Source organism: Pangasianodon hypophthalmus, chromosome 4, assembly GCF_027358585.1.
Source record: "Pangasianodon hypophthalmus isolate fPanHyp1 chromosome 4, fPanHyp1.pri, whole genome shotgun sequence".
Classification (NCBI taxonomy): Eukaryota; Metazoa; Chordata; class Actinopteri; order Siluriformes; family Pangasiidae; genus Pangasianodon; species Pangasianodon hypophthalmus.
This window is the reverse complement of record NC_069713.1, coordinates 7,744,321-7,770,812: the sequence shown is the minus strand read 5'-3', so window position 1 is coordinate 7,770,812 and position 26,492 is coordinate 7,744,321. Positions and strand designations below refer to the sequence as shown.

The window sequence follows — 26,492 nt, the reverse complement described above, 5'->3', positions numbered from 1 at the left end:
ATTTATACAACTGAGCAGTTAAGGGTTAAGGGTCTTGCTCAAGGGCCCCAGCAGTGATAGTGCTCAGATTTGAACTGACAACTTTCCAGTCAGAAGCCCAACATCTTAACCAATGAGCTACCACTGCCCTGGACATGAGTAAGGACCAGTAATAGTAATGGTTTTAATGGTTAGCTGATGGTTTGTAATGGATTTGTAGTGGAAACCATTAGAATTTCTGGGCTTCTATTGCTTTTTTTTCCCATTAGGATTGAGAAACTCTAATCAGATAGCTACACCAGTGTGACTCCTTTCCCGTGCACTGACCAATGGCGTGGATGAAGCTGCACCCAGGCTCCGCCCACACTCAGGACGCAAAGCAGAGAGCTCCAGCTGCAGCACTCACACACTCCCACACACACACACACACACCAACACTCAGAGTAACACACATCCTGTTGCTTTCGTGGAGTTACATGGCGCCGTTTCTGACCTTCTGCGTTTTAATAACTGCGTTTTGCACTACTGTAAGTATTTCACTTGACTTTCAAGACGAAAAGGGATTTTATTTCGAAAAGAACAGGAAATCATTTCTTCTCTTTTTTGTCTGTTGATTCGGCCTGTGTGCCAGCATGTCATGCTCTTTCAAAATTTTTGCTGTTTAAATCTTTTTATGAAATCATAAAAATCTCTCTCTCTTTCCCTCTCTCTCTCTCTCTCTTTCTCTCTCTCTCTTTCTCTCTCTCATGGCCGTTATTAGAGTTGTAATATTGAAAAACTCTTAGGCATTTTGCTTTGAGATAACCTCTTGTCTGGAATTCCCCAGTAACCATAGCAACATAAAATTTAATCTCCTGGTGTTTTTTGTTTGTTTGTTTGTTTGTTTCGTTTCGTTTATGTTTTTTTTTTAAATTATATTTTATTTTTACACAGAATTCCCCAGTAACCATAGCAACATAAGATTTATTCTTTTTGGTGTTTTTTTTTTTTTTTTAAATTACATTTCATTTTTGCACAGAATTCCCCAGTAACCATAGCAACATAAGATTTATTCTTTTGGGTGTTTTTTTTTTTTTTTTTAAATTACATTTCATTTTTGCACAGAATTCCCCAGTAACCATAGCAACATAAGATTTATTCTTTTGGGTGTTTTTTTTTGTTTGTTTGTTTGTTTGTTTGTTTTTTCAAATTACATTTTATTTTTCTTGGAATTCCCAGTAACCATAGCAACATAAGATTTATTCTTCTGGTATTTTTTTGTTTGTTTGTTTGTTTGTTTTGTTTGTTTGTTTGTTTTAATTACATTTTATTTTTGCATGGAATTCCCCAGTAACCATAGCAACATAAGATTTATTCTTTTTGGTGTTTTTGTTTTTTGTTTTTTTTTTTTAAATTGCATTTTATTTTTCTTGGAATTCCCAGTAACCATAGCAACATAAGATTTATTCTACTGGTATTTTTTGTTTGTTTGTTTGTTTTGTTTGTTTGTTTGTTTTAATTACATTTTATTTTTGCACCGAATTCCCCAGTAACCATAGCAACATAAGATTTACTTTCCTGGTTTTTTTTTGTTTGTTTGTTTGTTTTAATTACATTTTATTTTTGCATGGTTAAAACGGTTTTTGTTTGTTTGTTATTTTTGTGTTTATTTATTTGTTTGTTTGTTTGTTTGTTTGTTTATTTGCATGCTTGTTTGTTTAGTGTCCGGTGTTGCGCATGGTCACTGGTGAGAAAATGCACTGCTTTAAGCACTTGTTTATTGTCTTAACAAAGCAGAAGCATTAACATCCGAACCTGTGACCTGTTTCACGAATTAAACGTATCGGCTTACCCATTACCTGTTATCAGTATGCCCGCCTGTTTGCAGTGTCATACCAATAAAATATTTTACAAATGTCTTCTTGTTTTCTGCCCGTGTGTGCCCTCGTGCAGTTTATATCCTGTCTGAAGAATATCGCTTGCAGCTAACTTTCCAGCGTGATTTCATAATATATCTAATACAACATTTTCAAACTATTTACAGGGCTTTATTCGTGAACTTTTCACTCGAACACAAACCAGTGACACTGTTTAAATGAAGACTATGTTGTATCTCCTTAACAGTATTTTCGTTTAAATTACAGTCAGATTCAAGTTGACCATGTTTATACTTGTTTATGCTCGTTTTTAAAGTGAATTGTCAATTAGACTAATAACTGTAGTAAGTAAATAATAGCTATTAGTTAGTGGTTAGTCACGTCATTGTAGCCTTAATTAAAAAGAAACGCCAGAACTCCAGGCTATGTTTATTGAAAACCATGACTCTGAACTGTTTCTTTAACTGCTTAAGTATGATTTCTGTTTATGGATATGATTATGAAAGTGTGATTGGATTTGTGCATGAACAGGTAATCTGGGTTGAAGCTGATAAAGGAGAGCTGCGAACGCTCCATCGACAGAAAAGAGAATGGATCATCCCTCCGAAGGAGCTGTACGAGAATACCGAGGAATATATCAGAGAAGAATTTATTGCAAAAGTGAGTATTTATATGGTATTTATAAGATATTACCAGTATGGATAGTTATTACATAACGTCTTTACGCTCTTTCTTCTTATGAAGCAAACATGGTGCATTGGTGTTCTTACATTTAAAATGTTTTTAAAGGCATAATAATGAAAGTACACCGTAACTTCATAATAAATGCTACTATAAATACTTAGTGTGGCTTTGACCCTTACATATATTTGTATCAAAGCATGAAGGTTTGCATCCGGCTGAATATCCTGCAGTTCCTCCTTTTGTGCTCACAGACTCAATGTATAGATTTTAGATTTTCAAAGTAAGATAGAAAAACATCATAAAGTGAGCTGGCAATAATTTAATTGAAAGCAGAATTATACCTATTTTTTTCAGACTTTCTAATTGTTTAAATGTTACCAAACATTAAAAGTCTCTAAAAGCTATCTCGGAGAAAGTTGTTGCGTGAAAGTACAAGTAGGTTGAACTCTAGTTTCGCAACAAGGTTTTGCTCTAGAAAATGTGTTTCTGTACAATGTAATCATCTGGGTACTTCTGTGATTTGTTACTATTCTTGGTTTTTATTAATCTCAGACTTATCACAATATGCATATTATATCATCATATTGCTCAGCCTTATGCCAAAATTATACAATAGTAAAACTTGAAAACACACACACACTGTGTTTCATCGCACTGTGTTTTAAACAAATATACAGTCAGGTCCTGAAGTATTTCGGAGTATTTCGACAATGACGGAGTTTTTGTGATTTTGCCTTTATATGTAATATTGAAAAACTCTTAGGCATTTTGCTTTGAGATAACCTCTTGTCTGGAATTCCCCAGTAACCATAGCAACATAAAATTTAATCTCCTGGTGTTTTTTGTTTGTTTGTTTCGTTTATGTTTTTTTTTTAAATTATACTTTATTTTCAGTTCGTTCTGAAAAAAGTTTGTATCCTATGAAAGCTCCTATGTGTAAATTTAAGTATAAGGAGACTCATTAATGTGAATGCCAATTAATCAGCTTCAAATCATATAATTGGTGATGAGTCACTGGAGTTTTATATATATGACATATGCGGTTGAGTATAAATCACTTATTTATTTCAATTGCTCAAACAAGTTTAGGTGAAAGTTTTGTGAAACTCAGCCATAAATTCTTCCCTTTAAAAGCAGGATGATTTAGGGAGTGTCTGTGACAGCTGATGTGCCGTAGTGGCTGAACTGCATTTCTGGAAGATTTAGCATGTGTTGCTTTTAGGAGCTGCTCTTTCACCGTTGAGTCGTCATTTTGTTGTTTTCAGCTCTCTGTGAGCTTTGCCTTTTATGGAGTTTTGTGGATGTTAGTAAATGTAAATCATCCCTGCAGTAAATGCACCTGGTCATTTAAGTAAATATGAAGAATAATTTGCAGCCCTGGCAGGATTTCTTTTGTTTGTTTGTTTGTTTGGCCTACAAAATCATTTAAGTGACTAAATAAGTCTTGCTGCACAAGAAATTTTTCTAAAATGGACCATTTTCTTCACAAACAACTGGATGACATGGTTAAATGTCAACAAGCAAGTTAGGCTAACATTTTGAAAAATCTGTGTAATTTCCCTTCAAGTACATATCTGTTTGTTAAAATCACTAAGCCTGCAAGCAAAAGATGTGGTACAGCCTGAGGATTTGAAAAAGTTAGTTGCTGTTGCTCATCAGATCCCAGGCGGCTGATATCAGACCATGAGTGAACTGTAAGAAGATCAGAGGGTTTAAGGTTGGATTTAACACCCCCACACTACACGATAGTCTGTGAGCATAAACATTTAAGACCAGGATGCAAAGATACAAGGTGTCCCTATGGCCACAGCAAGATATTTTAGCGTTTTACAAAGTTGTTTTGACTCTAAAGCTCAACAGAAGACGTCCCTATTCTCTTTAACTCCTTCCATCTGTGTTTCTGAAGTTGCCTGATTCATGCTCCCAACACACTCGAGTATGGCAACTGAGTGCTGGATTACAGGCTCGATAAACTTTGGAGGTGCAATAAATCAAAACCATCTAAAAACAGTGAAAGAAATATCTGACTTATGGTTTAATCCAGTCTAAGTCTGAGTGCAAATCAGCCCTCATAATTGCATATCTAAACTTTGATGTTAATAAGCCAGCTCCACAGCAAAGCCAGGAATGCAAGTGTAGACTTGCTGTTATATCAGAGTTCCCCCTAAACTTGTTTTGACAACTGTAAATTTGATTAATATAGAATAATAAACTGCTTATCATGGCAGTTGAACAGAAAAAATTATTCGACAACGCCTAATCTATTAACCTGAAAACACCTCCAACTCAGTACACTCCGTCTCCTCCAATGATAAATTACACTTGCCTGTCAATAATGTTCAATAATAATATGATTTCCAAATCTCAGTTTCTTACATGGATAGAGCAACATATTTTGCACATTGAAATTATATATATCATTATATTATTTGTTAAAGTTAAGGATGGCTTTGATGAAGTATTGATGTAATGAAGGTGGCAGTATTCAGTATGACATCCATAATGACCCAAAATGTTTTATTCCTCGTTATACCACAGCAATTTGCAATTACAATTTTTCATTTAGTAAAAGATTACTTTTTATCCACTTATAGTTATATTTAATGTTGTGGAACATCTTTGAAAAAGTTTGTTCCTGTTATCATTTTGGAGAGGAAAGTGGTTAATAAGCTACCTACAAGGAAATGCTAAATATGACATCAATAATGACCATTTTTCAGACCAAATACTTGAAGTGATTTATAGTCCAGTGTCTATGTATGTAGTTTTTTCATATATGCTTTTATGTGTATCATAAAGTGACATGTAGTCATGTTTAAGCTCTATTTTACATAGAATATAGCACAGTGTTTAGGAAAAGTTAAAGAGATAAACAGAAACTGTTTCGGTGGAGTCTTTTTGTAGGGTTTTTGGTAGTAATTACATGAGTGGTCACAAAGAGCAAAATGTTAAAATTTACACTAAAATACTAAAATTTAGAATAAATTAAAATTTATTCTTGTGAAACAAAAAAAATTTAAATTTGGGCTATATCAACTTTATTTTTCTGTACTATATTTTCTACTAAAATGTAAGTTTTAATGCACTTGTCTTAAGTAAACCTGGGTTGTATGAGTCCTGCTTACTAAATGAGTAGGTGCCAACTTCTGAATTTCAAGGATGCTATGGAATTCAAGGAAGTATTTAATTTTGCATATAGGACGTATGCAGAATCATATGTTTTCCCAGTAAAACCGAGATGTCTTTCCCACTTTGTCCACAAATCAGTTGTATTCCCACAAGAAAATAAAATAGAAATTCTGGCAGGAAATGCTTGTGCATAAATGGCATCCATGACATGTAGTTCTATCTGCTGGTGTCAGAATGAGCCATAGATGTTTGCACTGCCGTCTGTTTGTAACAAAAGCACTGCAATTCCATTTGAGCAATCAACAAATAAAGTTTATTTGTAGCCTATCACCTAGCTGGAGAACATAATTCGCTTTGTCTCCTGTTACTGACCCAAATTTAAGTCCCAAATCTCAGAACACTAAATAGTATCTCAAAATAGTACACTGTCATAGGTCTGATAATACCATAAAAGGATGTACTATTATACCATACTGTTTAGTATGATGCTATTTAGGACACAGACTTGAACTTGAACTTGAGACTTAAAATTGCCAGCTGTTGTTGAAAACTAATAGCATCCGGCTGCTTTGAACGGGTAACACTAGTATAGAAGACTGAAAACAGACACTGTGATGGGTAATACCACTGGTTTTACACTCCAAACAGCATCATCTTTATCAAAACACTGCATTTGGTGTATATAGCATAAATAAAAGCTTCCTATTTTAATCATGAATATTGGGGCTGCTTGAGATCCAGAGCAAACAGAAGTTGGTACCTGTGGCTAAATGTATTAAATGGTCAGACCATTTAATTGTAAGTGCTGTAGTTAATATATAAGGAATTAAGCACGAGAGGATGGGCTTTAATCAGTGACAAGGTGGTGGAGCAACAACACGGCTGATTATTTTCCCGTAACAACAAATCCTAAAGTATTTTATACCTTTTATATTTTATATTATTTAAGTCCTGTTATTTTACCAACAATTGCAATTTCCAATTTATGAAAGAAAAACACTAATTACTTTTATTTGCGTGTATAGTTACTTTTAATATTGTGAAACACCCACAAAGCAAGTTAGGACCTGTTATCCCCTATGTTATAAAAGCCATAAACAGTTGCTCCATCAATAGAGCATACATCATTCTCTGTTTTCTCTCATGTGAAGTTAATGAGACAAAAAAAAAATGCAGCTCTTCATGTTACAGAGAAACCACAAAGTGCAAACTCCCCTGTCCTGAAGGCTTTCCAGATGGCAGAGACTCTTTATGTTAATTTCACAACAGGAGATGTCACCATATGAACATTTTTCTTTGTTAAACAACAATTTTCTAAAACATGTTAATTATTAGGTTTTTATTGTGCTGTTGCTTTTGACTTTACATACAGTGTGTTAGAATGAGCAATATTAATAGTTAATATAATATGATAGTTATATATTATAGTTAATATAAACCTGTGATTGCTATAGAAAATTAATAAATACCATCTGACCAATCAGAATTAAGAATTTAACAGCACTGTGTTACAAATACAGTTACACAGTTACAAGAACAAGTCAGTAAAATGCTTGGACACCTACAACAAGTAACAGTTAAATGATGTTACACACATGTATATATGAAATTTTATGTGTTTGATTTCAGATCCGATCAGATGAAGAGACCAGGACGGATATTGAATATTCTCTAATAGGACCTGCAGCGGTCGAGGGATTATTCAGTGTAGGCACAAAGAATGGCTACGTCAGGATTCATGGTACCTTGGACAGAGAGAAAACCGCTAGTTATGAAGTGAGTGTATCGTCTGCATGGCTGTGAGCAACATCACATTTTCTGTAATTATATTATTATACATTATATGATGATAGTGATGTTTACTGAATTACTAAAAGTAATTCAAATGTTTAGTAAAATGATGTTTAGTAATTTATTGTAATAATAGGGCAGCATAGTGGTGCAATGGGTAGCACGGCCACTTCACAGCTCCAGGGTCCTTGGTTTAATCCTGAGCTTGGATTGCTATCTGTGTGGAGTTTCACTTGTTCTCCGAATGTCCGTGTTCCCAGCAGGTTCCCAGGCTTCGTCCCACTGTCCAAAAACATGCTGTTAGGTGGTTTTATTACTCTAAGTTTCCTCTTGGTGTGTACGAGAACACGATATATGCGTTTTCCTGCCTTGCACCCCGTGTTCCTAGGTTTAGACTCTGGATCCACCACAAACATCACCAGGATAAAGCAGTTACTGGAGATGAGTAAATGAGTGAATGGATACTAATAAGCAGATTAACTTTAACGTTAACTTTAACAATTGCTTAACTTGAGCATTTTTCTTCAATGTCAGAAACCTTTTGTAGTAATAACAAAACAAACACAAGGTTACAAGGTTAAAGTATGTCTACCATTAAAAAAGAGGTGTTTTGTTTTTATTTTGCTCAGCTCATTAAAAGACAAGTTGGTTGCATTGACTTGTCTATTACAAGGGTTCTCAAACTATTAGCAACCAGGTATCAGTTTAAATGTGCAATAAATAATCCACAGACCTTTGTACATAATGCAGCTGGTCAAATATTTGAAAATTCTAATGTTAGTTTCATCGTCTATATGTGCCTCTATGTGATTCTTGAACTTTCCACTCATAGAGCACATTTTTATTAAAATTATCATTAGACTGAAGACTGAAGATTATTTTAGTGCTACTTGTTTTTGAGTTATCGAGATTTGGATTAAACCCAAATGTGGGCTCCTGAGGGGCCCCATTTTGAGAACCGTGGGTCTGTTGGTGTTTAAATGAAACTCCTGCCTCATATTGTTAAAGGCAATGCTGGCAATAAGATGAGGTCTGTATCTTAACCTGGACTATGATTACAATAGGAGTGTCAGTCATAGAATTTTAAATTGCTCAGCGTTCACCTGTTATTGTTTGCAGTGTGGTTGCTGACAAAACATTGCCATGTATTTCGTAATTGCCTTGAGCTCATCATCATTAAATACATGATAGATTCCTTGAGTGGCGTAGATCTACACTGTCACGTCATTCTACTCAGTCACCACTGGAAAAAACATTTAAAATTAAATTACATTTTGAGAGTTTTTTTTTTTTATTATTTTAACCAGACCTAAGCAGTCTTTAATTATTTAACAGAAGGTTCTCTTCTTTTTTTTTCTTGCAAATCGCATTCAATCTGCATTTGCAATGTGATTTCCAGCCAGAAAAGTCACAAAAGAACAGTGGTTTTGTGTGCAAATTATACAACTGAATGGCAGGTTACAAAAATTGAAACTATGGGTTTCTGCCATTTTACCAAAAAAAAACAAAAAAAAAAAACACACATTCACCCGGAGGAAACCGACACTGACACGGGAGGCCTTGTGCTTGTGAGATGGGAATAATACTATCATGCCACCTGCTTGATAAAGATATACACTGCAACAGTACCGTACTGTACACTGGTTGTTTGTTATGCTGCATTGTTGATAGAAAGACCTTTAAAAATTGCTAAACAATCCATGTTGTTCCTATCCGAATTTTGTTTCCTCACCACATTCATGATTTAATTTCCAGAGGTATTCTTTAGAAATCACCTGCAGCACATGTCTGAGAGAGGCTTGAATGTCTTGCATTATACATTATTAGAATTTGCACAAAATAAGAACTGAATACACATTGACTGAAGCAGGTTAGGATGAGGAATCATCAGGATCATATGCCTTACAGAATGCTGTATGCAATAGATGGTGTGAATGTGGCTTTCACATGATATTAGGTTGTTTTTTCTTGCAGTTATTAAGCACTTACAGGTTATGAATGCTGTGTGCGTGTGTGTTCTTTCGTTTAGCTCAAAGGGAGAGCTACGCTAAAAGATGGATCACTTGCTGAAAGGGACCTCGATTTGAAAATCATAGTTCTAGACCTGAATGACTGCATCCCTGTGTTTAAGGTTGAGGTGATTGGTTCTGTCGACGAGCTCAGTGATGAAGGTACATGGATTTTTGATTTTTTCATGTTATTATAGTGCTTTTTTAAATTTGTATTTGAATGTGTACATTTGGTACGTTAAGTAAGGAATAAAACAGGATGGGTCATGATGTTATAGGAAAATAATTAATGATGGAGTGGTGTGATGGGGCCCGACATGAAGCAGGTTTACTGTAACCACCCTGTAGTTAATTATGTTCCTATCACAGCCTATCTCAAAGTGTTTTATTCCTGTTCTACCACAGCAATTTGCCAACAAATGCATTTTTTTTTTAATTTATTTAAAAAATAGCATGCCATATCTTTTTAAACATCTAATGTTGTGGAATGTCCACAACACAAGTTAGTTCATGTTATCCCTTGTGTTATAGCAGCTGAAAAGAGTAATTCCCTCATTAGCCTCTAATTTATTTTTCAAGTAAATAAGACAAAAAAAAAGGCAAATCCCTCTGTCCTGAAGACTATTTGAAGAGTATTTGAAAACATACTGACTGTTACAAAGTGTTACACTGGAGACTATATGTTATATAGTCCTGCTATAAATGTTAAAAACACAGAAAAATTCAACAGCGCTGTGATATATTTTAATGGCCATTTGCTTAATGACCATATCTGTGATATGCCAGTAATTTATCACAATATTAATATAGCATCCTCATATCACCCAGACCTCTTTTCCACAAGTTTATTTTGTTTTAGTGTTTTCTTTGGAAATAGGGAAATATAGCCCACATATTCTCCAGTAAACATATGTCATAAGCTTTAGTTTAATCATTAATACTCTTTCTCCCAGGCGCCCACGTAATCGTAATCACAGCCGTTGATGGGGATAAGGAAGGCACGCCACATTCACAAATTGCTTACAAAATCATACAGCAGGAGCCAGCTGGACAGGAGATGTTCAAAATCGAGCAATCATCTGGTGAAATCAAAGTCAGAATTAACACTCTGGACCGAGAGGTGAGAACGTTGATTGCAAAATGGCCAATGTAACACAGAATCACAATCATAAGTCAAAAGTCATGCTGAAAGCTAAATATTACAGAAACAGAATCCTGTTTGAGGTAGAACATACGAGATTATGTTAGAAACTCTGCTTTATAAAGGGCTTGATTATACAGTCAGCTCCAGAATCATTGGCACCCTTGATAAAGATTATGAAAAATGTCTGTGGTTAATTAACTATATCTCATACTAAAAATATGCAGGAAATCTAAGCTTTACCTGAAATAAATTGATTCTACATATATATATATATATATATATATAATTTTTTTTACAAAACAAAACCATGCTTTTCAAAATTATTGGCACCCCATGCATTTAGTATTTTATGTAACCAACAAAAAGCAACAAAGTCTTCTCCTAAAAAGATTGGAGAATACACAGCAAGAAATCTGAGAAGGCACCTGAATACAAAATCCCTCCACATCCTCCAGGGTTCTATGCAGAGGAGAACGCTTGTGGCTGTTTTCTGTATAATCAATCTCATTTGTACACTAAAACCACCTGTAACTCTCATCTTACCATAGAACCTGGTTCCAGTAGTGTCTAGCGAGCTCCAGGTGCTTACGTTTGTGGTTAGATGAAAGAAAAGGCTTTCATCCGGCATGCCTTCCAAATATTTTTTTGGCATGGAAATGGTGTCTACTTTTAGATTTGGAAAATTGGTATTCCTAAAAGACTACCATCAATTTGGGCATTGCTGTTTGCTAAGATTGAAATTGTTTTTAAGTTCTACATCTCTCAAATTCATTTCAGTATTTTGACAGAATTTGTGATTTGTTGTGTTGTCACATGGCACTCAAAAATACCCAGTGTGCATTACTCAGAAATGTCACACAACAACTGGAAATGTTTTTGACAATCTTGGTAACTGGTAAAAAAATTTCAATGGTTAAAAAAAAAAAATTACTCATTCAGCTGGAGTAATCCATGCTCTGTTATAATGATGTATAACCACCCTAAAGGGATTGTAATCCTTGAAACTTTACTTCCATGTACAGCATCAGGAGGAGGGTTTCACTGTATTCAATCTCACAACTATATGAGGCATTCTACTGATCTACTGCTATATTTAAATTGTATCTTCAATGCAAGACAGTATTCAAGACAATACTTTTTAAATTAATTGTTAATATTTATGGGGTAAGGTTAATTTTAAATTTTTCTTTTCTTGCACAGACACAAGAACAATACAGACTGATTATCACAGGTACAGACATGAACGGAGGCATGACAATGACAGAAACTAGAAACAAACCACTGACAGGAACAGGGACTGTGAGCATCAACATTCGTGATGTTAATGACAACATCCCCGTATTAGAGAAGAGCTATGTGAGTGTTTTTGTATGGATTCCTTTGTTTTTATGAGTACTTAATGTTATTTGTCTCATAATGAAATAAATCGCTATTATTTGTAGTAAAACTACGGGAATACCTTGGCCAAATCTAAACGCAGTGTTACCAATCATAGACTAGCAAAACACAGCACAAAAATCTGACCATCTGTTTGTGGTGTCTGCAGTATGAGGGCAGTGTAGAGGAGAACACCATTTATGTGGAAGCAATCCGGATTAAGGCCATAGACAAGGATAAGATCCACACAGAAAATTGGGAGGCTGTGTTCACCATCATCACAGGAAATGAAGCGGGTTACTTCAACATCACCACGGACTCTAAAACTAATGAGGGCATCCTGATGGTCACTAAGGTAAGCTGGGGAATTTGTCGATAATACAGTACTATATAGTCAGATAAATTAATGAACTTATAAGCCATGTCATGTATAAATTTGGAGCAGTTATTCTGAATTACACTCTTTTATTCTTAACCTGTCTTCACCTGTGTATTGTAATGATATATAATTCCATTATCCTGTGTGATCCAGAGGAGAATGGGTTCCTTTTTGAAGTCCGTGGTTCCTCTCAAAGTTTCTTTCTCATGTCTTCTCAGGGAGTTTTTCCTCACCACCATTGCCTGAATTCCTTATTAGAGATTTGAATTTACATCCAGATTTCTGTGAAGCTGCTTTGTGACAATGTCTATACAGATAAAATTGAATCAACTTGAATTATGGTGGCACAACTGATGCACACACTGATCATAATGGAATGCCTTATACTCTGGAATATAGTGGAGGCCTTTACTGTGTACCTTAACGTCAAAAAATTTGTCAATGGCTGAAACTGAAAGTTTATAATGATAATGACCCAACTCTTTTGTACTTTTTTCCATAAAAATAAATTTGTTTCTTTAGATTTATGTTGACATTATTCAGTTAAACCCATTCGATTCGACTGTGCATGCTAATGAAAAAGTAAAAAAAAAGTAATTTCTGCTTTTAGTGACCTGAATTCTAGCCTGCTTATTAGCACTTCCTGTGATATTAATGTTAGCAAAATTTTTTAGTATTAAAATGGCAAAAGCAGACAACTGAAACTGACATTTAGTAACTCCCATTACTATCACCATCTCTATATGTTTATATCATTGGCGCTGATATAAAATGGAGAGAAAATGTCCACATGCTCTAAATTCTGCATGACATCCTTGAAAAAGAAACAATTTCATCATGTTTTTTTGTTTTCCAGTGTAGACTTTTACACTTTTGCACCTCAAAAATATGAAATGTTGAATGTCGAAATATTCGGATAAGGCCTAACATTTGGATAAGGCATGTTTTTTAAATAGTATAAAAAAATAAAAAAAACATGCATGTGTGAGTGATGTTCATATCATATCACTCATATTTCAACAAAAAAATCTCACTACCTAATTCTCACTACCTGCTTGTGAGTTTTTAAAAGGTTGCTTAATACTATGATACTGTGGAATATGATTTTTTTAATCATATCAACATCATTATAAATGACAGAAAGTAATAATCAAATGTTCAGCCAATACCTATGGCTTGTTTTCTTTTATTATCTGATTTCTTTATTATTGTCTTATTTATTTAAGGAGCTGGACTATGAGATGTTGAAAGAGGTCAATCTGATAGTGACAGTCAGGAACAAGGCAACTTATCACAAGTCAGTGGTGATTGACAAGGCCACAACATATCCCATTAAGATCAAAGTGGTGAACGTGCCCGAAGCCCCTCGTTTCCTCCCCAGTGTCAAAGTTATCTCCATCTCTGAAGACCACAAAACTATTGACCTGAGGAAGGTCATCACCATCTACACAGCCACGGACAGTGATACACTGTTAACCGCCACTAACGTCAGGTGAGAAATATAAACTAAAATTCCAGACTTGAAAGTGTTTACTCTGGGTTTGGCCAGAGAAATCAAGGCTGTCCAAGAATTCCAATTCTCTTTATTAACGTTTCAGTTCATTACTTATCAATAGATGTACAGATGAACTGGAATATCTCTTTAGACATTATAGCATGTCAAATTTAGTTGTGGCTGCACAATAATTTAGAATTAATTCATTAATGTCCAGAAAGTGCTTTATCCTAGTCAGGGTCACACTGGATCTGGAGCCTATCCCTGGATGAGTCCCATTCCATTGCAGGGCACTATGCACACACACATTCACAATTTAGAATAGCCAATCCACTTCCAAGCATGTTCTGAACAACTTTTATTAAAGCTTTCATTTAAAAGAAGGGCATTTTGACCTGAACTGTACATAATGGGTTTGGTTTGCTTTTACAGCAGTGGCTAAGGAGCACTATAACCTCAGTTCTTATGGTATTAGTTCTGCGAGTTACATTATAACATCATGTACATGGCTAAGGAGAAGAATAGAATTCATGAATATTTAACAGGTGAGAGATGAGAGTTAGAAAAAAATTGCATATTATAGTGGTTTACATATTAAATAATTTATTAAAATAGCTTTTGGCAAGGTATTTCTCTTATTCTTTCTGTTTCATTTTGAATCACCTAAACACATTTTGTTTATTTTAAGCAGTGTTAATTCCTGCAGCTACCTCACATTCACATGTTTGTGTTTAACACTGAAATAGAAGTTGTGATATTGTGAATGAAGTGACTGTAGATTATCTGTAGGATATGGTGGTCATGTAAATAATACATTCAAAAATAAAACACTTGGAATTGTGCTGTTATAGCATGTTATAAGATATAAGACGTTAGGGTTAGTTTTTTGTAATGTTTTATTCCTCTTACTGGAATTAACTTTGGGCTTGTATGAAAATGTACTGTATCTTTGGATAAATTTTGGCCTAAGGGCTGAAATGGTTTTCTTAAAAAATTTGATATCATTATTTTATTGTTGTAGGTATGTAAAAGGAGATGATATTGACAACTGGGTGAGCATTAATGAGCACACAGCCGAGATCAGACTCAACAGATATCCAGACCGCGAGTCCAAGTTCCTGAAAAATGGAACATACTACGTTAAAATCTTATGCATCACCAATGGTAAGTTAGCCAAAGATGGGAGTAGCCATGTGGCTGGTCTTACAGAATGTGTAACATGCAGCCCAGTGGTTTAGATGATCAGGCGAAATATGCAAGAAATTAAATACTGTTGTAGGATAATAATGATGGCTAAGTGGTGCAGAGTTAGTGTTACCAGCTTGAACTTGATTATTTTCATGTAAGAACACATCCCCAAATGTTTCATTCATCTTAAATGACAACAATTTGCCAATGGGACATGTTATTTTCTTCCATATGAAAGCAGCATTATAACCTCAGTTCTTATGGTATTAGTTCTGCGAGTTATATTATAACATCATGTACAGTTGTATCAGTCGTAATAATATAATGTCCTAAATTTCCATAGAATTTTCACCCAAAACTGCGACAGGAACTCTTGCAATTCAGGTGCAGGATTTCAATGACCACTGTCCGATTCTGACCAGCTCAGTCCAAACGCTGTGTTACGGCAGCAGCGTAGTGTACGCCACAGCCAAGGATGAGGATAAATACCCCAATGCAGAACCTTTTGAATTCAGAGTGGTTACCAAGGTCACAAAAGAGAACTGGAGAGTCGAGCGTCTCAATGGTTAAGTTGAAAGCTCTTTTAATGCACTTTAACATTAATGCTGTAACACTTAATGTAACACATAACGTAAATGCTTAATTTAATTCCCCGTACTTGTGTCTCCTTTGTGTATCTCATGACTAATGAATTCCTTTTCCAGAAACAACAGTCATTTTGCGCAACCAGGAGATCCTGTGGCCGGGACACTACACAGTGGGATTGGACGTGCAAGACCAGCAGGGAAAGTCCTGCGAGGTTCAAAATCTTCAGGTAACTGTGTGCACATGCAATGAGCAGCAAGTGTGCCGACCTGACAGACGGATCAGCAATGGCAACGGACTGGGAGGAGGTGGAGTTCTGGCACTACTGCTAGGAATCCTGCTTCTCTTGTGTGAGTACCATCACCTCAGCCCTTTTCGTGATCTCCGCTGTTCTGCGTTTTTTCGCTGACTTATCTGCTGAGTCTAATGTTCAGATGGAAATAATATACTGAGCCTGTGTAACATGCAGTGAGAGGCAGGATGCTAGTGCGTAAACTCAGTGTATGTTTTATCCATACAAATACAATAATCATAAGTAGAGTCCATATCTGGGGACAAAACAAATGCAGGCAACACCAGACATCCCTAATCAAGGTTGAAAGACAGGCAAGAGTCAAAAAGAAAAAAACAATCTATGGAAACAGGAAACAAGAAAATGAGGCTCGGACGTAAAGATTCAAATATGTATGATAAGACTTTGTGACTAAAAAAGGAAAACATAAGGTGTATCATGCATGACAGCACAGGAGCAAAAACATAAGCACATGATGTGTGGAGTCTCAGTTTGCATCGTCATTTTCTCAGTGATTTAACAACAGTCAAAATATACTTATGCTAATTGCTAACATTAGCCAAGTTAGCTAGCCAGCGCAGCACACAAGTTCTGTAGCTAAAGGTTTACCAGTACAAGTATGTCAGCCTCTAATCGTGAATGTTATTTTGTGACTTAAATGGCACTTATATGTACCATTCCCCTAATCAGGCTTTTTAACAATACTACTGAGAAAGTCTCTGTTTTAAATGTAAAAATGGGTGATCGAGATGTGATCGAAGTGTAGATGGCAAAAATATGGCATTTACCATTTAGGAATTACAGCAATTTTAAGCAAAGTACCTCCATTTTCAGGGGCTCAAAGGTGTTTGGACAAAGTGACATAATTGTAAATATAACCATAATTTTAATACTTGGATGAAAATCCTTTGCAGTCAATGACTGCCTGAAGTCTGGGAGCCCATGGACATCACGAAATTCTGAGTTTCCTACCTGGAGATGCTTTGTCAGGCCTTCACTGCAGCCACCTTCAGTTGCTGCTTGTTTGTGGGTCTTTCTGCCTTCAGTCTTGTCTTCAGTAAGTGAAAAGCATGCTCTATTGGGTTGAGATCAGGCGACTGACTTGGCCATTGAAGAATATTCCATTTCTTTGCCTTCAAAAAGTCTTGAGTTGCTTTCCCAGTATGTTTAGGGTCATTATCCACCTGCACTGTGAAGCGGCATCCTATCAGTTTTGTAGCATTTGGCTGAATGTGAGCAGAGAGTATAGCCCTATACACCTCAGAATTCATCTTGCTACTTCTGTCAGCAGTTACATCATCAATAAACACCAGTGAGCCCGTTCCATTGGCAGCCATACATGCCCATGCCATAACACTGCCTCCACCATGTTTGACACATGATGTGGTATACTTTGGATCATGAGCTGTTCCTTTCTTTCGCCATACTTTTCTCTTCCCATCATTCTGGTACAAGTTAATCTTGGTTTCATCAGTCCAAATAATCTTATTCCAGAACATGGGAGGCTTTTTTAGATGTTTTCTGGCAAAGTCTAATCTGGCTTTCCTGTTCTTGAATGTTGATGTTGTGAAGGGGTTTTTCTTCACCAAGGAAAAGATTCTGTGATCATCTACTTTAGTTGTCTTCCGTGGTCTTCCAGGCCTTTTCGATGTTGTTGAGCTCACCAGTGCTTTCCTTCTTTTTAAGAATGTACCCAACTGTCTTATAGATTTATGTTGTTTTTTCAGCCTAATGATGGCCTCCTTCACTTGCATTGAGATCTCCTTGGACTTCATATTGGTAGCTCCAGTCGAACAACTGCCAAATGCCAACTCAATACCTGATATCAACTCCAGACCTTTTATCTGATTCATTTGTCGTGAAGTAACGAGGGAATGGACCGCACCTGGTCAATTAACTTCTTGTCAGTCAATTGTCCAAATAACTTTGAGCCCCTGAAAATGGAAGTACTTTGCTTTAAATGGCTGTAATTCTTAAATGGTAAATGCCATATTTTTGTGGAACCTCTTAAAATAAAGCTGAAAGTCTACACTTCGATCACATCTTGATTGTTTTATTTCAAATCCATTGTGGTGGTGTATAAAGGCAAAATCACAAAAACTCTGTCAAGAGAACTTGGGCAAAGGGAGATATGTGTTGTCTCTGGCTTGAACTGCCTGAAGCAGTGAAAATTGTTAAATGTGTTTGCAGTGATTCCAGTGCTTTTGCTGTTGTGTGAGTGTGGAGGAGCTGCAGCTGTTGGTCAATTCCAGGCCTTTCCCTTCGAACAAAAACAGCAACTCATCACCTATCACACTGAAGGTCAAGGAGAGGATAAGGTAGTGTGTGTTATGCTTTATGCTAGATATTAGGCTCTCAAGTGGAGCAGCTGGCTAATAGCACTTCTCCACCGAATGGTGCAGTTTACCATGGCTCGGCAACAAATCCAAACCAAGGACTGTGCATATCCTGACCAAGTAAGAGGAGTTTCTCTGAAGGTTACTGGTTGATTGGTAGGCACAAATATTAAAATGCATTTATTCATTCATTCATCTCCAGTAACTTCTTTATCCTGGTCAGGGTTGCGTTGGATCCAGAGCCTGTTCTAGGAACACAGGGTGTGAGGCGGGAATACATTCTGAATAGGACGCTGGTCGATTGCAAGGCACCATGCACACACACATTCACACCTAGGGGCAATTTAGAGTCACCAATCTACCTTCTGGCTTGTTTTTGGGAAGTGGGAGGAAACTGGCAAACCCAGAGGAAGCCTGTGCGGACACAGGGAGAACATGTGAAACTTCACACAGACAACAGGATCAAACCAGGGACCCTTAAGCTGTGCGGTGGAAACACTACTTTCTGTGCCACAGTGCTGTCTACACAGTAAATTACAACTTGACATTTAAAAATAGAAAGATTTGAAATGAAAGTGTTTGATGTTTACCTTTTCTCTCAAGTAAACATATATGCATGAGACACAGCAAATTTGTTTTAATGTAAGCTGTGTAGCTGGGGCTGAATTTTAAATACCTTTCTACAGTATTCATGAGGGCATTAGGTAGAGCATGTAGCTCCACTATTTTATATCCTATGAAGGATGCAAACAAACTGAACAGAAGCCATTTGGGATTTGCCCTATTACTGTGTGTAAAGAAGTGAAAACAAAACATTAAATGGCTGCTTAACTCTGAGATGTTGCCTCTTGAATCCTCCAGAAAAATGACTTTTGTAAAGAGGAAGAAACTTCAGCAGACAGTCACTACTAGCTTTCTACTGTTTTGGGGTTTTTTGGGGGGGATGGTAGATATGTGATTTTAGCCAGAGACATTAATCAGTATGTCTGAGGTTACATTTGACCATTTGATGTTCAGCACTATTTTTAGTGCCGCCCACATGTCCAAGCTTGCATGGGATCTGGGCAAGACCAGTAACCAAATTCAGGGTACTTGGGTACAACTTGTCTGGTTGTGGAAATAGGAACAACACACAGGATTATTGGTAATTCACTGAGCGCTGCTCTACTGGTCGGTGTAAAAATGGTATGCAACTTGCCTCATGGTCAAGAGATTGAGTTTGTATCTCAACAATGCCAAGGCCATCCATTGCAGGGAGTCCAAGAGAGCATAATTAACTCGCAGATGAAGCAATTGTTAGACCTCACCATCTCTCTCAGCTAGAGAGTGAGGGTTGGGTATAATTGTTTGGGGGAAACAGGTTAAACTTTTTTAATGCGCTTTTTAAAAATGTGCCCTCTTATGAAAGCATTCTCAACAGTTAAGTACAAGCAAATCAGCAATTTTTTATAGTATGTTATAGGGGCTCTTTGTGTTTTTGTGGGTTTGTTTTAACACTTCTACTAACTTTTTTTATAATGGAGAAAAACCTGTGGTAAAGTTTTGTAAGTGTTGGTGAAATCCAAGATGGTAAAATTCATTGTTCTATCTCCCTGTTTCCTCAGGGACTAGCACTACTGTCTCAGGTGCCCGTGAATGTAGATGGTGGAAGCAACGGGAAATTCAAACCTGGATTGGGAACACGTGAAGAGTGGAGGAAATATGGATGGGAATCTCGAGAAGATTACATAAATCACCGGTGGAAAGATTATATTGATAAACAGGAAACTGTAATTGGAGGACATCCTGAACTTTATACAACGAGCACCCTTGATTACATGGCTCTATCTGAGTCCTACTTAGGCAACTACTATGCAAAGGTTAGTACTTTTTTCACAGCCTGAAAGAGAACAGAACCATAATCCAGAATGACAGCATGCCATACATTAATTAATCTCACAGGTGCAGATGTCTTCTCAAAATAAGGGCAGCGTCCAACCATAAGTATACAGTACCATGGATATATGGCTAAGATGGTTGAGAAATTGCAAATTAAGGCATCATTTAAGCATGGAGGTTTGTGTTGTGTGTGTGGAGAAACAATTTCATGCAGTAAAAAAGAAACATTTTCTTTTGCAAAGTAAAAATTGTTCAACATACATTTTCTAGATGTTGTTCCTCCTCCAGGTATTAAATGTGTACTGACTGGAAATTGGGGTGGGATTTAAAGGGAAAGCCTGTAGGTGCAGCACTCTTCATGCTCGTTCATTCATTCATTCATCTTCAGTATCTACTTTATCCTGGTCCAGACCATATTGGATTCTGAGCCTGTCCAAAAAACTAGGTCAGAAGTGGGAATACACTCTGAATGGGACATGAGTCCATCACAAGACCCCATGCACACACACTCATTCATAGAGTTGACATTCCACATAGTGGCATGTTTTTAGAAGGGTCGAAGAAACCAGAGAACCGGAAAGAAACCCACACAAATATGAACATCTGTCAAATATGAAATCTCCACAGGGGACCCTGAAGCTGTGATGCGGCACCATTAACCACTGCGCCACCATGCTGCCTTGTTTACACTCATTCTTACCACAATTTACTACCAACTTTGTGAAAGGCTCTAGACATGTACTTTTTATAGATGGCAAGACTATGCATTAATAACATTTAATTGGGCTTTATGTGGAATGTTTTAGGTGGAACAGTAGTTTTCACATGCACAGGCATTGCAAATACACCTTTGTAAAAAATGTGTTTCAAAGTAATGAAGTAATGTAACTTGACCATAGTTTACAGCTAGAATATTTTCTGCCAATTTCAACCTCCATAAAAATGCCTCCTGCTATTTAATGGAAGCCTAAAAAGAATTAGTTTGGTGCGATTGGTTGAGCGATGCAGCTGTTTTATTTTGTTGACTCTCCAGCTGGACCAGGCTGATCATATTTTGAGTGGAACTGTTACTGTTATCTGCTGTGTGAATGACATGAGAATTAGCAGTGTTGAGTTCTGATGTTCTATGTGTTGTTACAGAAAACGCTGGATATGGTGAAGCAGGAAGCTAGTACAAACCAGCTGATGTTTTCTAACTATGAAGTCTGCAACTCAGTCACAGGCTCCTTAGAGGACATCTGCAGCCATCTACATGAGGAAAACAATCTGGATTTCCTCGATGACCTCGGGCCTCAGTTCAAAAGGCTCGCCGAAATTTGCTGTGGCTCGACCATCGAATTCGAGGTCAGCTCCACTACCATGCCTCCCAAAACGGTCTCATCCATTTCACAAGAGGGTGTCAAAATGGAAGATGCTGTTGGTGGTGTCCACAGTGAGGCAACCTCCATCTCTGCATCCAGCTCCTCCTCCACCACCCAAATCACAACTGCAAATTATGGAGAGAGTATTATCAGTGGAGGCGCCACATCAGCTGCCACTGTAGGCCAAACTCTTCTAGTCCAGCAGCCAGCTCTCTACCTTTCCTCTACACCCATGTACGTAGTGGAGCAACAGCATCACCCCACCCTTCTTCTGGCTTCTGGTCCAATGCTGGGTGTTCAGGAAAGCAACGTGGTGCTGGTGGAGAAAGGGGGTACCAACGTTGCAATTGCTGCCCAGAACACCCTTCCCAGGCTAGGGTTGCAGCAATCAAACACCAGAGTACTGGTGGATCCAGGTATTGGAGGCACAGTGGTGCATGGGTTTCCAGGCCAACCTGAGACTCAGGGCACCATTTCTGGTACCTATCGGGTCGTAGAGAGCCGACGAGTTGAGAGCACAGAGCCTGTACATGTCGTGCAGAGCTCCTCACACTCCAGCACCAGCAAAAATCTGAGTATGCAGGCCAAAGAGCAAAGTGGAGGGATCATGGCTTTAGGAAACGCATCAGATATCCCAAGTGCCATTTCATTGTTGCAGCAAGACATGCCTCAATTTGATGTGCCAAATGGTGGCACTCACAAAGAGGTGCGAGAGGAAAGGGTTTCTGTTGTCGAGAAAATTTTCCAGTCGAGCTCCAGCTCCTAATGCAACTACAGACACACTCACACATTCTACATGCTACATTCTACAGCTATGACACATATGCCACAAACTGAATTCCCAGAAGAGCAAGTTGGAGAACAACTAACAAAGAGAAAGGTGAAGACTTTTTGAAGATCCATTAATGTAATTCATAGTGATTGCCATGAGTAGTTGACTAATCAAATACTGTTATTCAGCCTCAATTAGTAAAATATTACTAATTACTAAGTCATATTTGAATGGGATTAGTGTTTCTGAATACAGAGAACCTGATTGGACCGTTTGCAATTATATATTTGGCAATATCTAGTGTTAGATGTTCAAATCAACTGCTCTTTCATTTATTACTGGAAAAATAAAATTTTCATCACATAATGACGTGTAAATATAAAGCAAGTTTATAGTACCTGTAGCTGTCATTGCCACTTTAATCAGCCTACAGGATCGCTAATTTGTTTGAATTGTCTGATTTTGCAATTTCTCATGGCAACAGGCAAATTTGCCTGTAAAATAACCAGTAAAATTATCAGACAAATCCACAGTATGTCAAAAAACAGTTGGTAATTTGATCTGTAATGTCCTCTGGAGAAGAGAGAGAGCATGAAAGCAGCACAGCTTTAACTTTTTATGGTTTTTTGCAGTACGAATGCATAACACTACTATTCTATTATAGTATAACACTAATGTTCTATTATTAGCATAAATTGGTGCTGCTATGTAAAACAAATAATGTCAAGCTGTTTGTTATAAAATTTAATCAGTACTGGGTAACTAAATTGATTGTAGTGGGCGTGTGTCTGAGTATTCAGCTAGAATGTCCATCACTAATAATTAGCAGGATAGGCTTTTTAGGAGTTTTTGATATACTGGTGTGCATTTCATGTAACAGAGATGGGTTTCTCAACAATATATGTATCATCAGTTTATTTCTATCTTCAGATAGCAGATAGTTGTTCTGGTTTCTCTGTTCAGTTGTCTTTTTTCCCATTTCTAAGCCAGTAATGGAAATAGAGTGCACAACATTTCCCTCATATTACTGTATCTTCATTATGAAACCTTTCCACTGATTTAAAAATAATTGCACACACAAAAAACACACACGCAAATTACACAAGTGGCTATTTTGATTATTTATGCACTCCCTGAATGACAGCACTGCAGTGCCACCTGCTGGAATAAAACACTGGAATTAAAATGATTTCCATTTAGTGTCTATAGGTGACTGACACTCTAAATTGCACAAGGATTGTATGCTATTGGTACAAGCATTGGATGAATTTCTGCTGTACGATTGATTAAAATCTTAATTAATATGTTGGAACAAACTGGAAGCCATCCTTAGTTTCTTCTTTTGGATTCAGAGCCAGGTTTTCAATACAAGACAGGAACTTCTGTATTTTTTTTTTTATTTTTTTTTTTTTGCATATGTTATCTACTGATGGGAATATCGTTTGTTCTGCTGTGGTTTTTAAACCCATTATGGCAGCAAGCTGTGAGAGTTGTTCCAGGCCACAACCCTGTCAGTCATCTTCATCTCTGTTTATCAGCTGTCAGATCAACTGGTCCCAGACCTGAAGAACCTGTGTGATGCGGACAGATTTGTGCATACTTCTTGGACATATAGTAACAAAAGACGTGACAATTTTGACTGTATAATTCAATTAAAAAAAAAAATATATATATATATATATATATATATATATATATATATATACTGCTCAAAAAAAATTAAAGGAACACTTTTTAATCAGAGTATAGCATCAAGTCAGTTAAACTCCTATGATATTGATCTGGTCAGTTAAGTAGCAGAGGGGGTTGTTAATCAGTTTCAGCTGCTTTGGTGTTAATGAAATTAACAACAGATGCGCTAGATGGGCAACAATGAGACAACCCCCAAAACAGGAATGGTTTTACAGGTGGAGGCCACAGACATTTTTTTCCCTACTCATCTTTTCTGACTGTTTTTCACTAGTTTTGCATTTGGCTAGGGTCAGTGTCGCTACTGGTAGCATGAGGCGATACCTGGACCCTACAGAGGTTGCACAGACAGTCCAACTCCTCCAGGATGGCACATCAATACGTGCCATTGGCAGAAGGTTTGCTGTGTCTCCCAGCACAGTCTCAAGAGCATGAAGGAGATTCCAGGAGACAGGCAGTCACTCTAGGAGAGCTGGACAGGGCCTTAGGAGGTCCTTAACCCATCAGCAGGACCGGTATCTGCTCCTTTGTGCAAGGAGGAACAGGATGAGGACTGCCAGACCTGCCTGTAACATCGTTCAACATGACCGGTTTGGTGGTGGGTCAGTGATGGTCTGGGGAGGCATATCCATGGAGGGACACACACACCTCTACAAGCTAGACAGTGGCACCCTGACTGCCATTAGGTATCGGGATGAAATCCTTGGACCCATTGTCAGACCCTACGCTGGTGCAGTGGGTCCTGGGTTCCTCCTGGTGCACGACAATGCGTGGAGTCATGTGGCAAGGGTATGCAGGCAGTTCATGTAGGATGAAGGAATTGATACCATTGAATGGCCCCCACTCTCGCCTGACCTAAATCCAATAGAACACCTCTGGGACATTATGTTTCGGTCCATCCGACGCCGCCAGGTTGCACCTCAGACTGTCCAGGAGCTCAGTGATGCCCTGGTCCAGATCTGGGAGGAAATACCCCAGGACACCATCCGTCATCTCATTAGGAGCATGCCCCGACGTGGGGGCCATACAAACTACTGAGTACCATTTTGAGTTGCTGCAGTGAAATTTCAGCAAAATGGACTAGCCTGCTGCGTCATCTTTTCACTTTGATTTTCGGGGTGTCTTTGAATTCAGCCCTCTGTAGGTTGATAATTTTCATTTCCATCAAACGATGTGGCATCCTTTTGTTCCTAACACATTACCCAGTCTATATCAGTATAGATATCAGCATGATATTTTTCCAAATTGAGATGTGATGTGTTTTCAAAGTGTTCCTTTAATTTTTTTGAGCATTTTTTTTTAGTACACAATTGTATTGTATATATTGCATGATATGTTCTGTCTGACTGCTGTAGCCAAGATTGATGTAGTACTTCAGAGTAGAAGTGTGGCAGGTCTGTTTTTTGTTTTTAAAAAAAATCCCACTCCCACCCATTCCTGAAGGAGTTCTGACCAATCCTGCTCATTCCTGAAGGATTTCTGAACAATCCCGCCCAATCCTTTAGAAAGTTTGATTAATCCTGCCCATTCCTGAAGCATTTTTGTACAATCATGCCAATTCCTGAAGGATTTCTCACAATTCTGTCCACTCCTGCAGAAGGTTTGAACAATCCTGCCTGTTTCTGAAGGAATTCTCTCAAACCTTGCCCTCTCCTACAATGCAATAAGTAAAAATCTCTTGCCAATTTTTGCTCAGTTCCTGACACACACCTCTACTTTAAAGTGTTGTTGCTGTTCTCTATGGTGAAGGGCTGCGCTGTTTTAAATGTAGATCATGAAACTTAGAGGTGCGCAAAAAGGGATTTATGTCAAGGTCACCAATCTCTGTTGCCAGCATTAACATATGATCATTATTTTAACCAGTAATTATAATGATTTGCGATGGAGGGGTTTTTTTTAGCATAAGTAAAGAGTGCTTGATTTGAATAGCATGTTTAATTTTAACATTTACTTATTTTTATTTTCAGAAACCCATGAAGTAACCGTGATTGTAATATCAAGAATGATTGGTTACCAATATGAACACTAATATGAAAATGGGATGCTGTTTTTTTTAATCATTGGTGTAGTTGATTTATGCTTTTTTAAAAACTTGAAAAAATAAATAAATACACAAATCAACATTCTAATTTGTATTAACACAGTGTATAGTACTTGCAGTACCAGCAAATCCCCAAGTGCGCGTGCATAAATGGATAGGTTGTAGTGTTTTTGTGTTTAATTAACCTCCACATGTACAGTCTCAAGTCAAGTCAAGTGGAGTTTATTGTCATTTCAGCCATATACAAGTACACAGTGAAACGAAACAACGTTTCTCCAGGACCAAGGTGCTACATAAGACAACACAGAACAACACAGAACTACGGGGACTACATAAATTACATAAATTAAACGTAAAGTGCACAAGTGCAAACATGTGCAGACAGCACAAGACAGAACAGATAGTACATAACTACGACGCCGACCAGTACACAGTCCTGTTGAAAGTGATAAAGTGACAGTAGTGCAAATATTACAGCTGAGGTAGTGTAAACAGTGTAAACATACA

The 26,492-nt window shown here is 37.3% G+C and overlaps 1 protein-coding gene across 1 annotated transcript; it reads left to right on the top strand.

The window, feature by feature from the left end:
* The first annotated feature begins 355 nt into the window (after positions 1 to 355).
* Positions 356 to 26,065, top strand: dsg2l (desmoglein 2 like). The gene is made up of 14 exons (XM_034303902.2): positions 356 to 506; positions 2,367 to 2,495; positions 7,278 to 7,424; positions 9,469 to 9,610; positions 10,402 to 10,568; positions 11,793 to 11,948; positions 12,139 to 12,324; positions 13,575 to 13,840; positions 14,865 to 15,007; positions 15,375 to 15,596; positions 15,736 to 15,966; positions 18,099 to 18,226; positions 19,849 to 20,103; positions 21,263 to 26,065. The coding sequence occupies exons 1-14, from the start codon at positions 456 to 458 to the stop codon at positions 22,247 to 22,249; spliced, it is 3,210 nt and encodes a 1,069-aa protein (XP_034159793.2). The 5' UTR covers positions 356 to 455; the 3' UTR covers positions 22,250 to 26,065.
* The last annotated feature ends 427 nt before the right edge of the window (positions 26,066 to 26,492 follow it).

Excerpts from the sequence above, each read along its gene's own strand:
- dsg2l (XM_034303902.2), top strand. The coding sequence starts at position 456 with ATGGCGCCGTTTCTGACCTTCTGCGTTTTAATAACTGCGTTTTGCACT. Across the intron at positions 11,949-12,138 it reads CCGTATTAGAGAAGAGCTAT|TATGAGGGCAGTGTAGAGGA; the intron begins GTGAGTGTTTTT and ends TGGTGTCTGCAG. Across the intron at positions 18,227-19,848 it reads AAGGTCAAGGAGAGGATAAG|GGACTAGCACTACTGTCTCA; the intron begins GTAGTGTGTGTT and ends CTGTTTCCTCAG.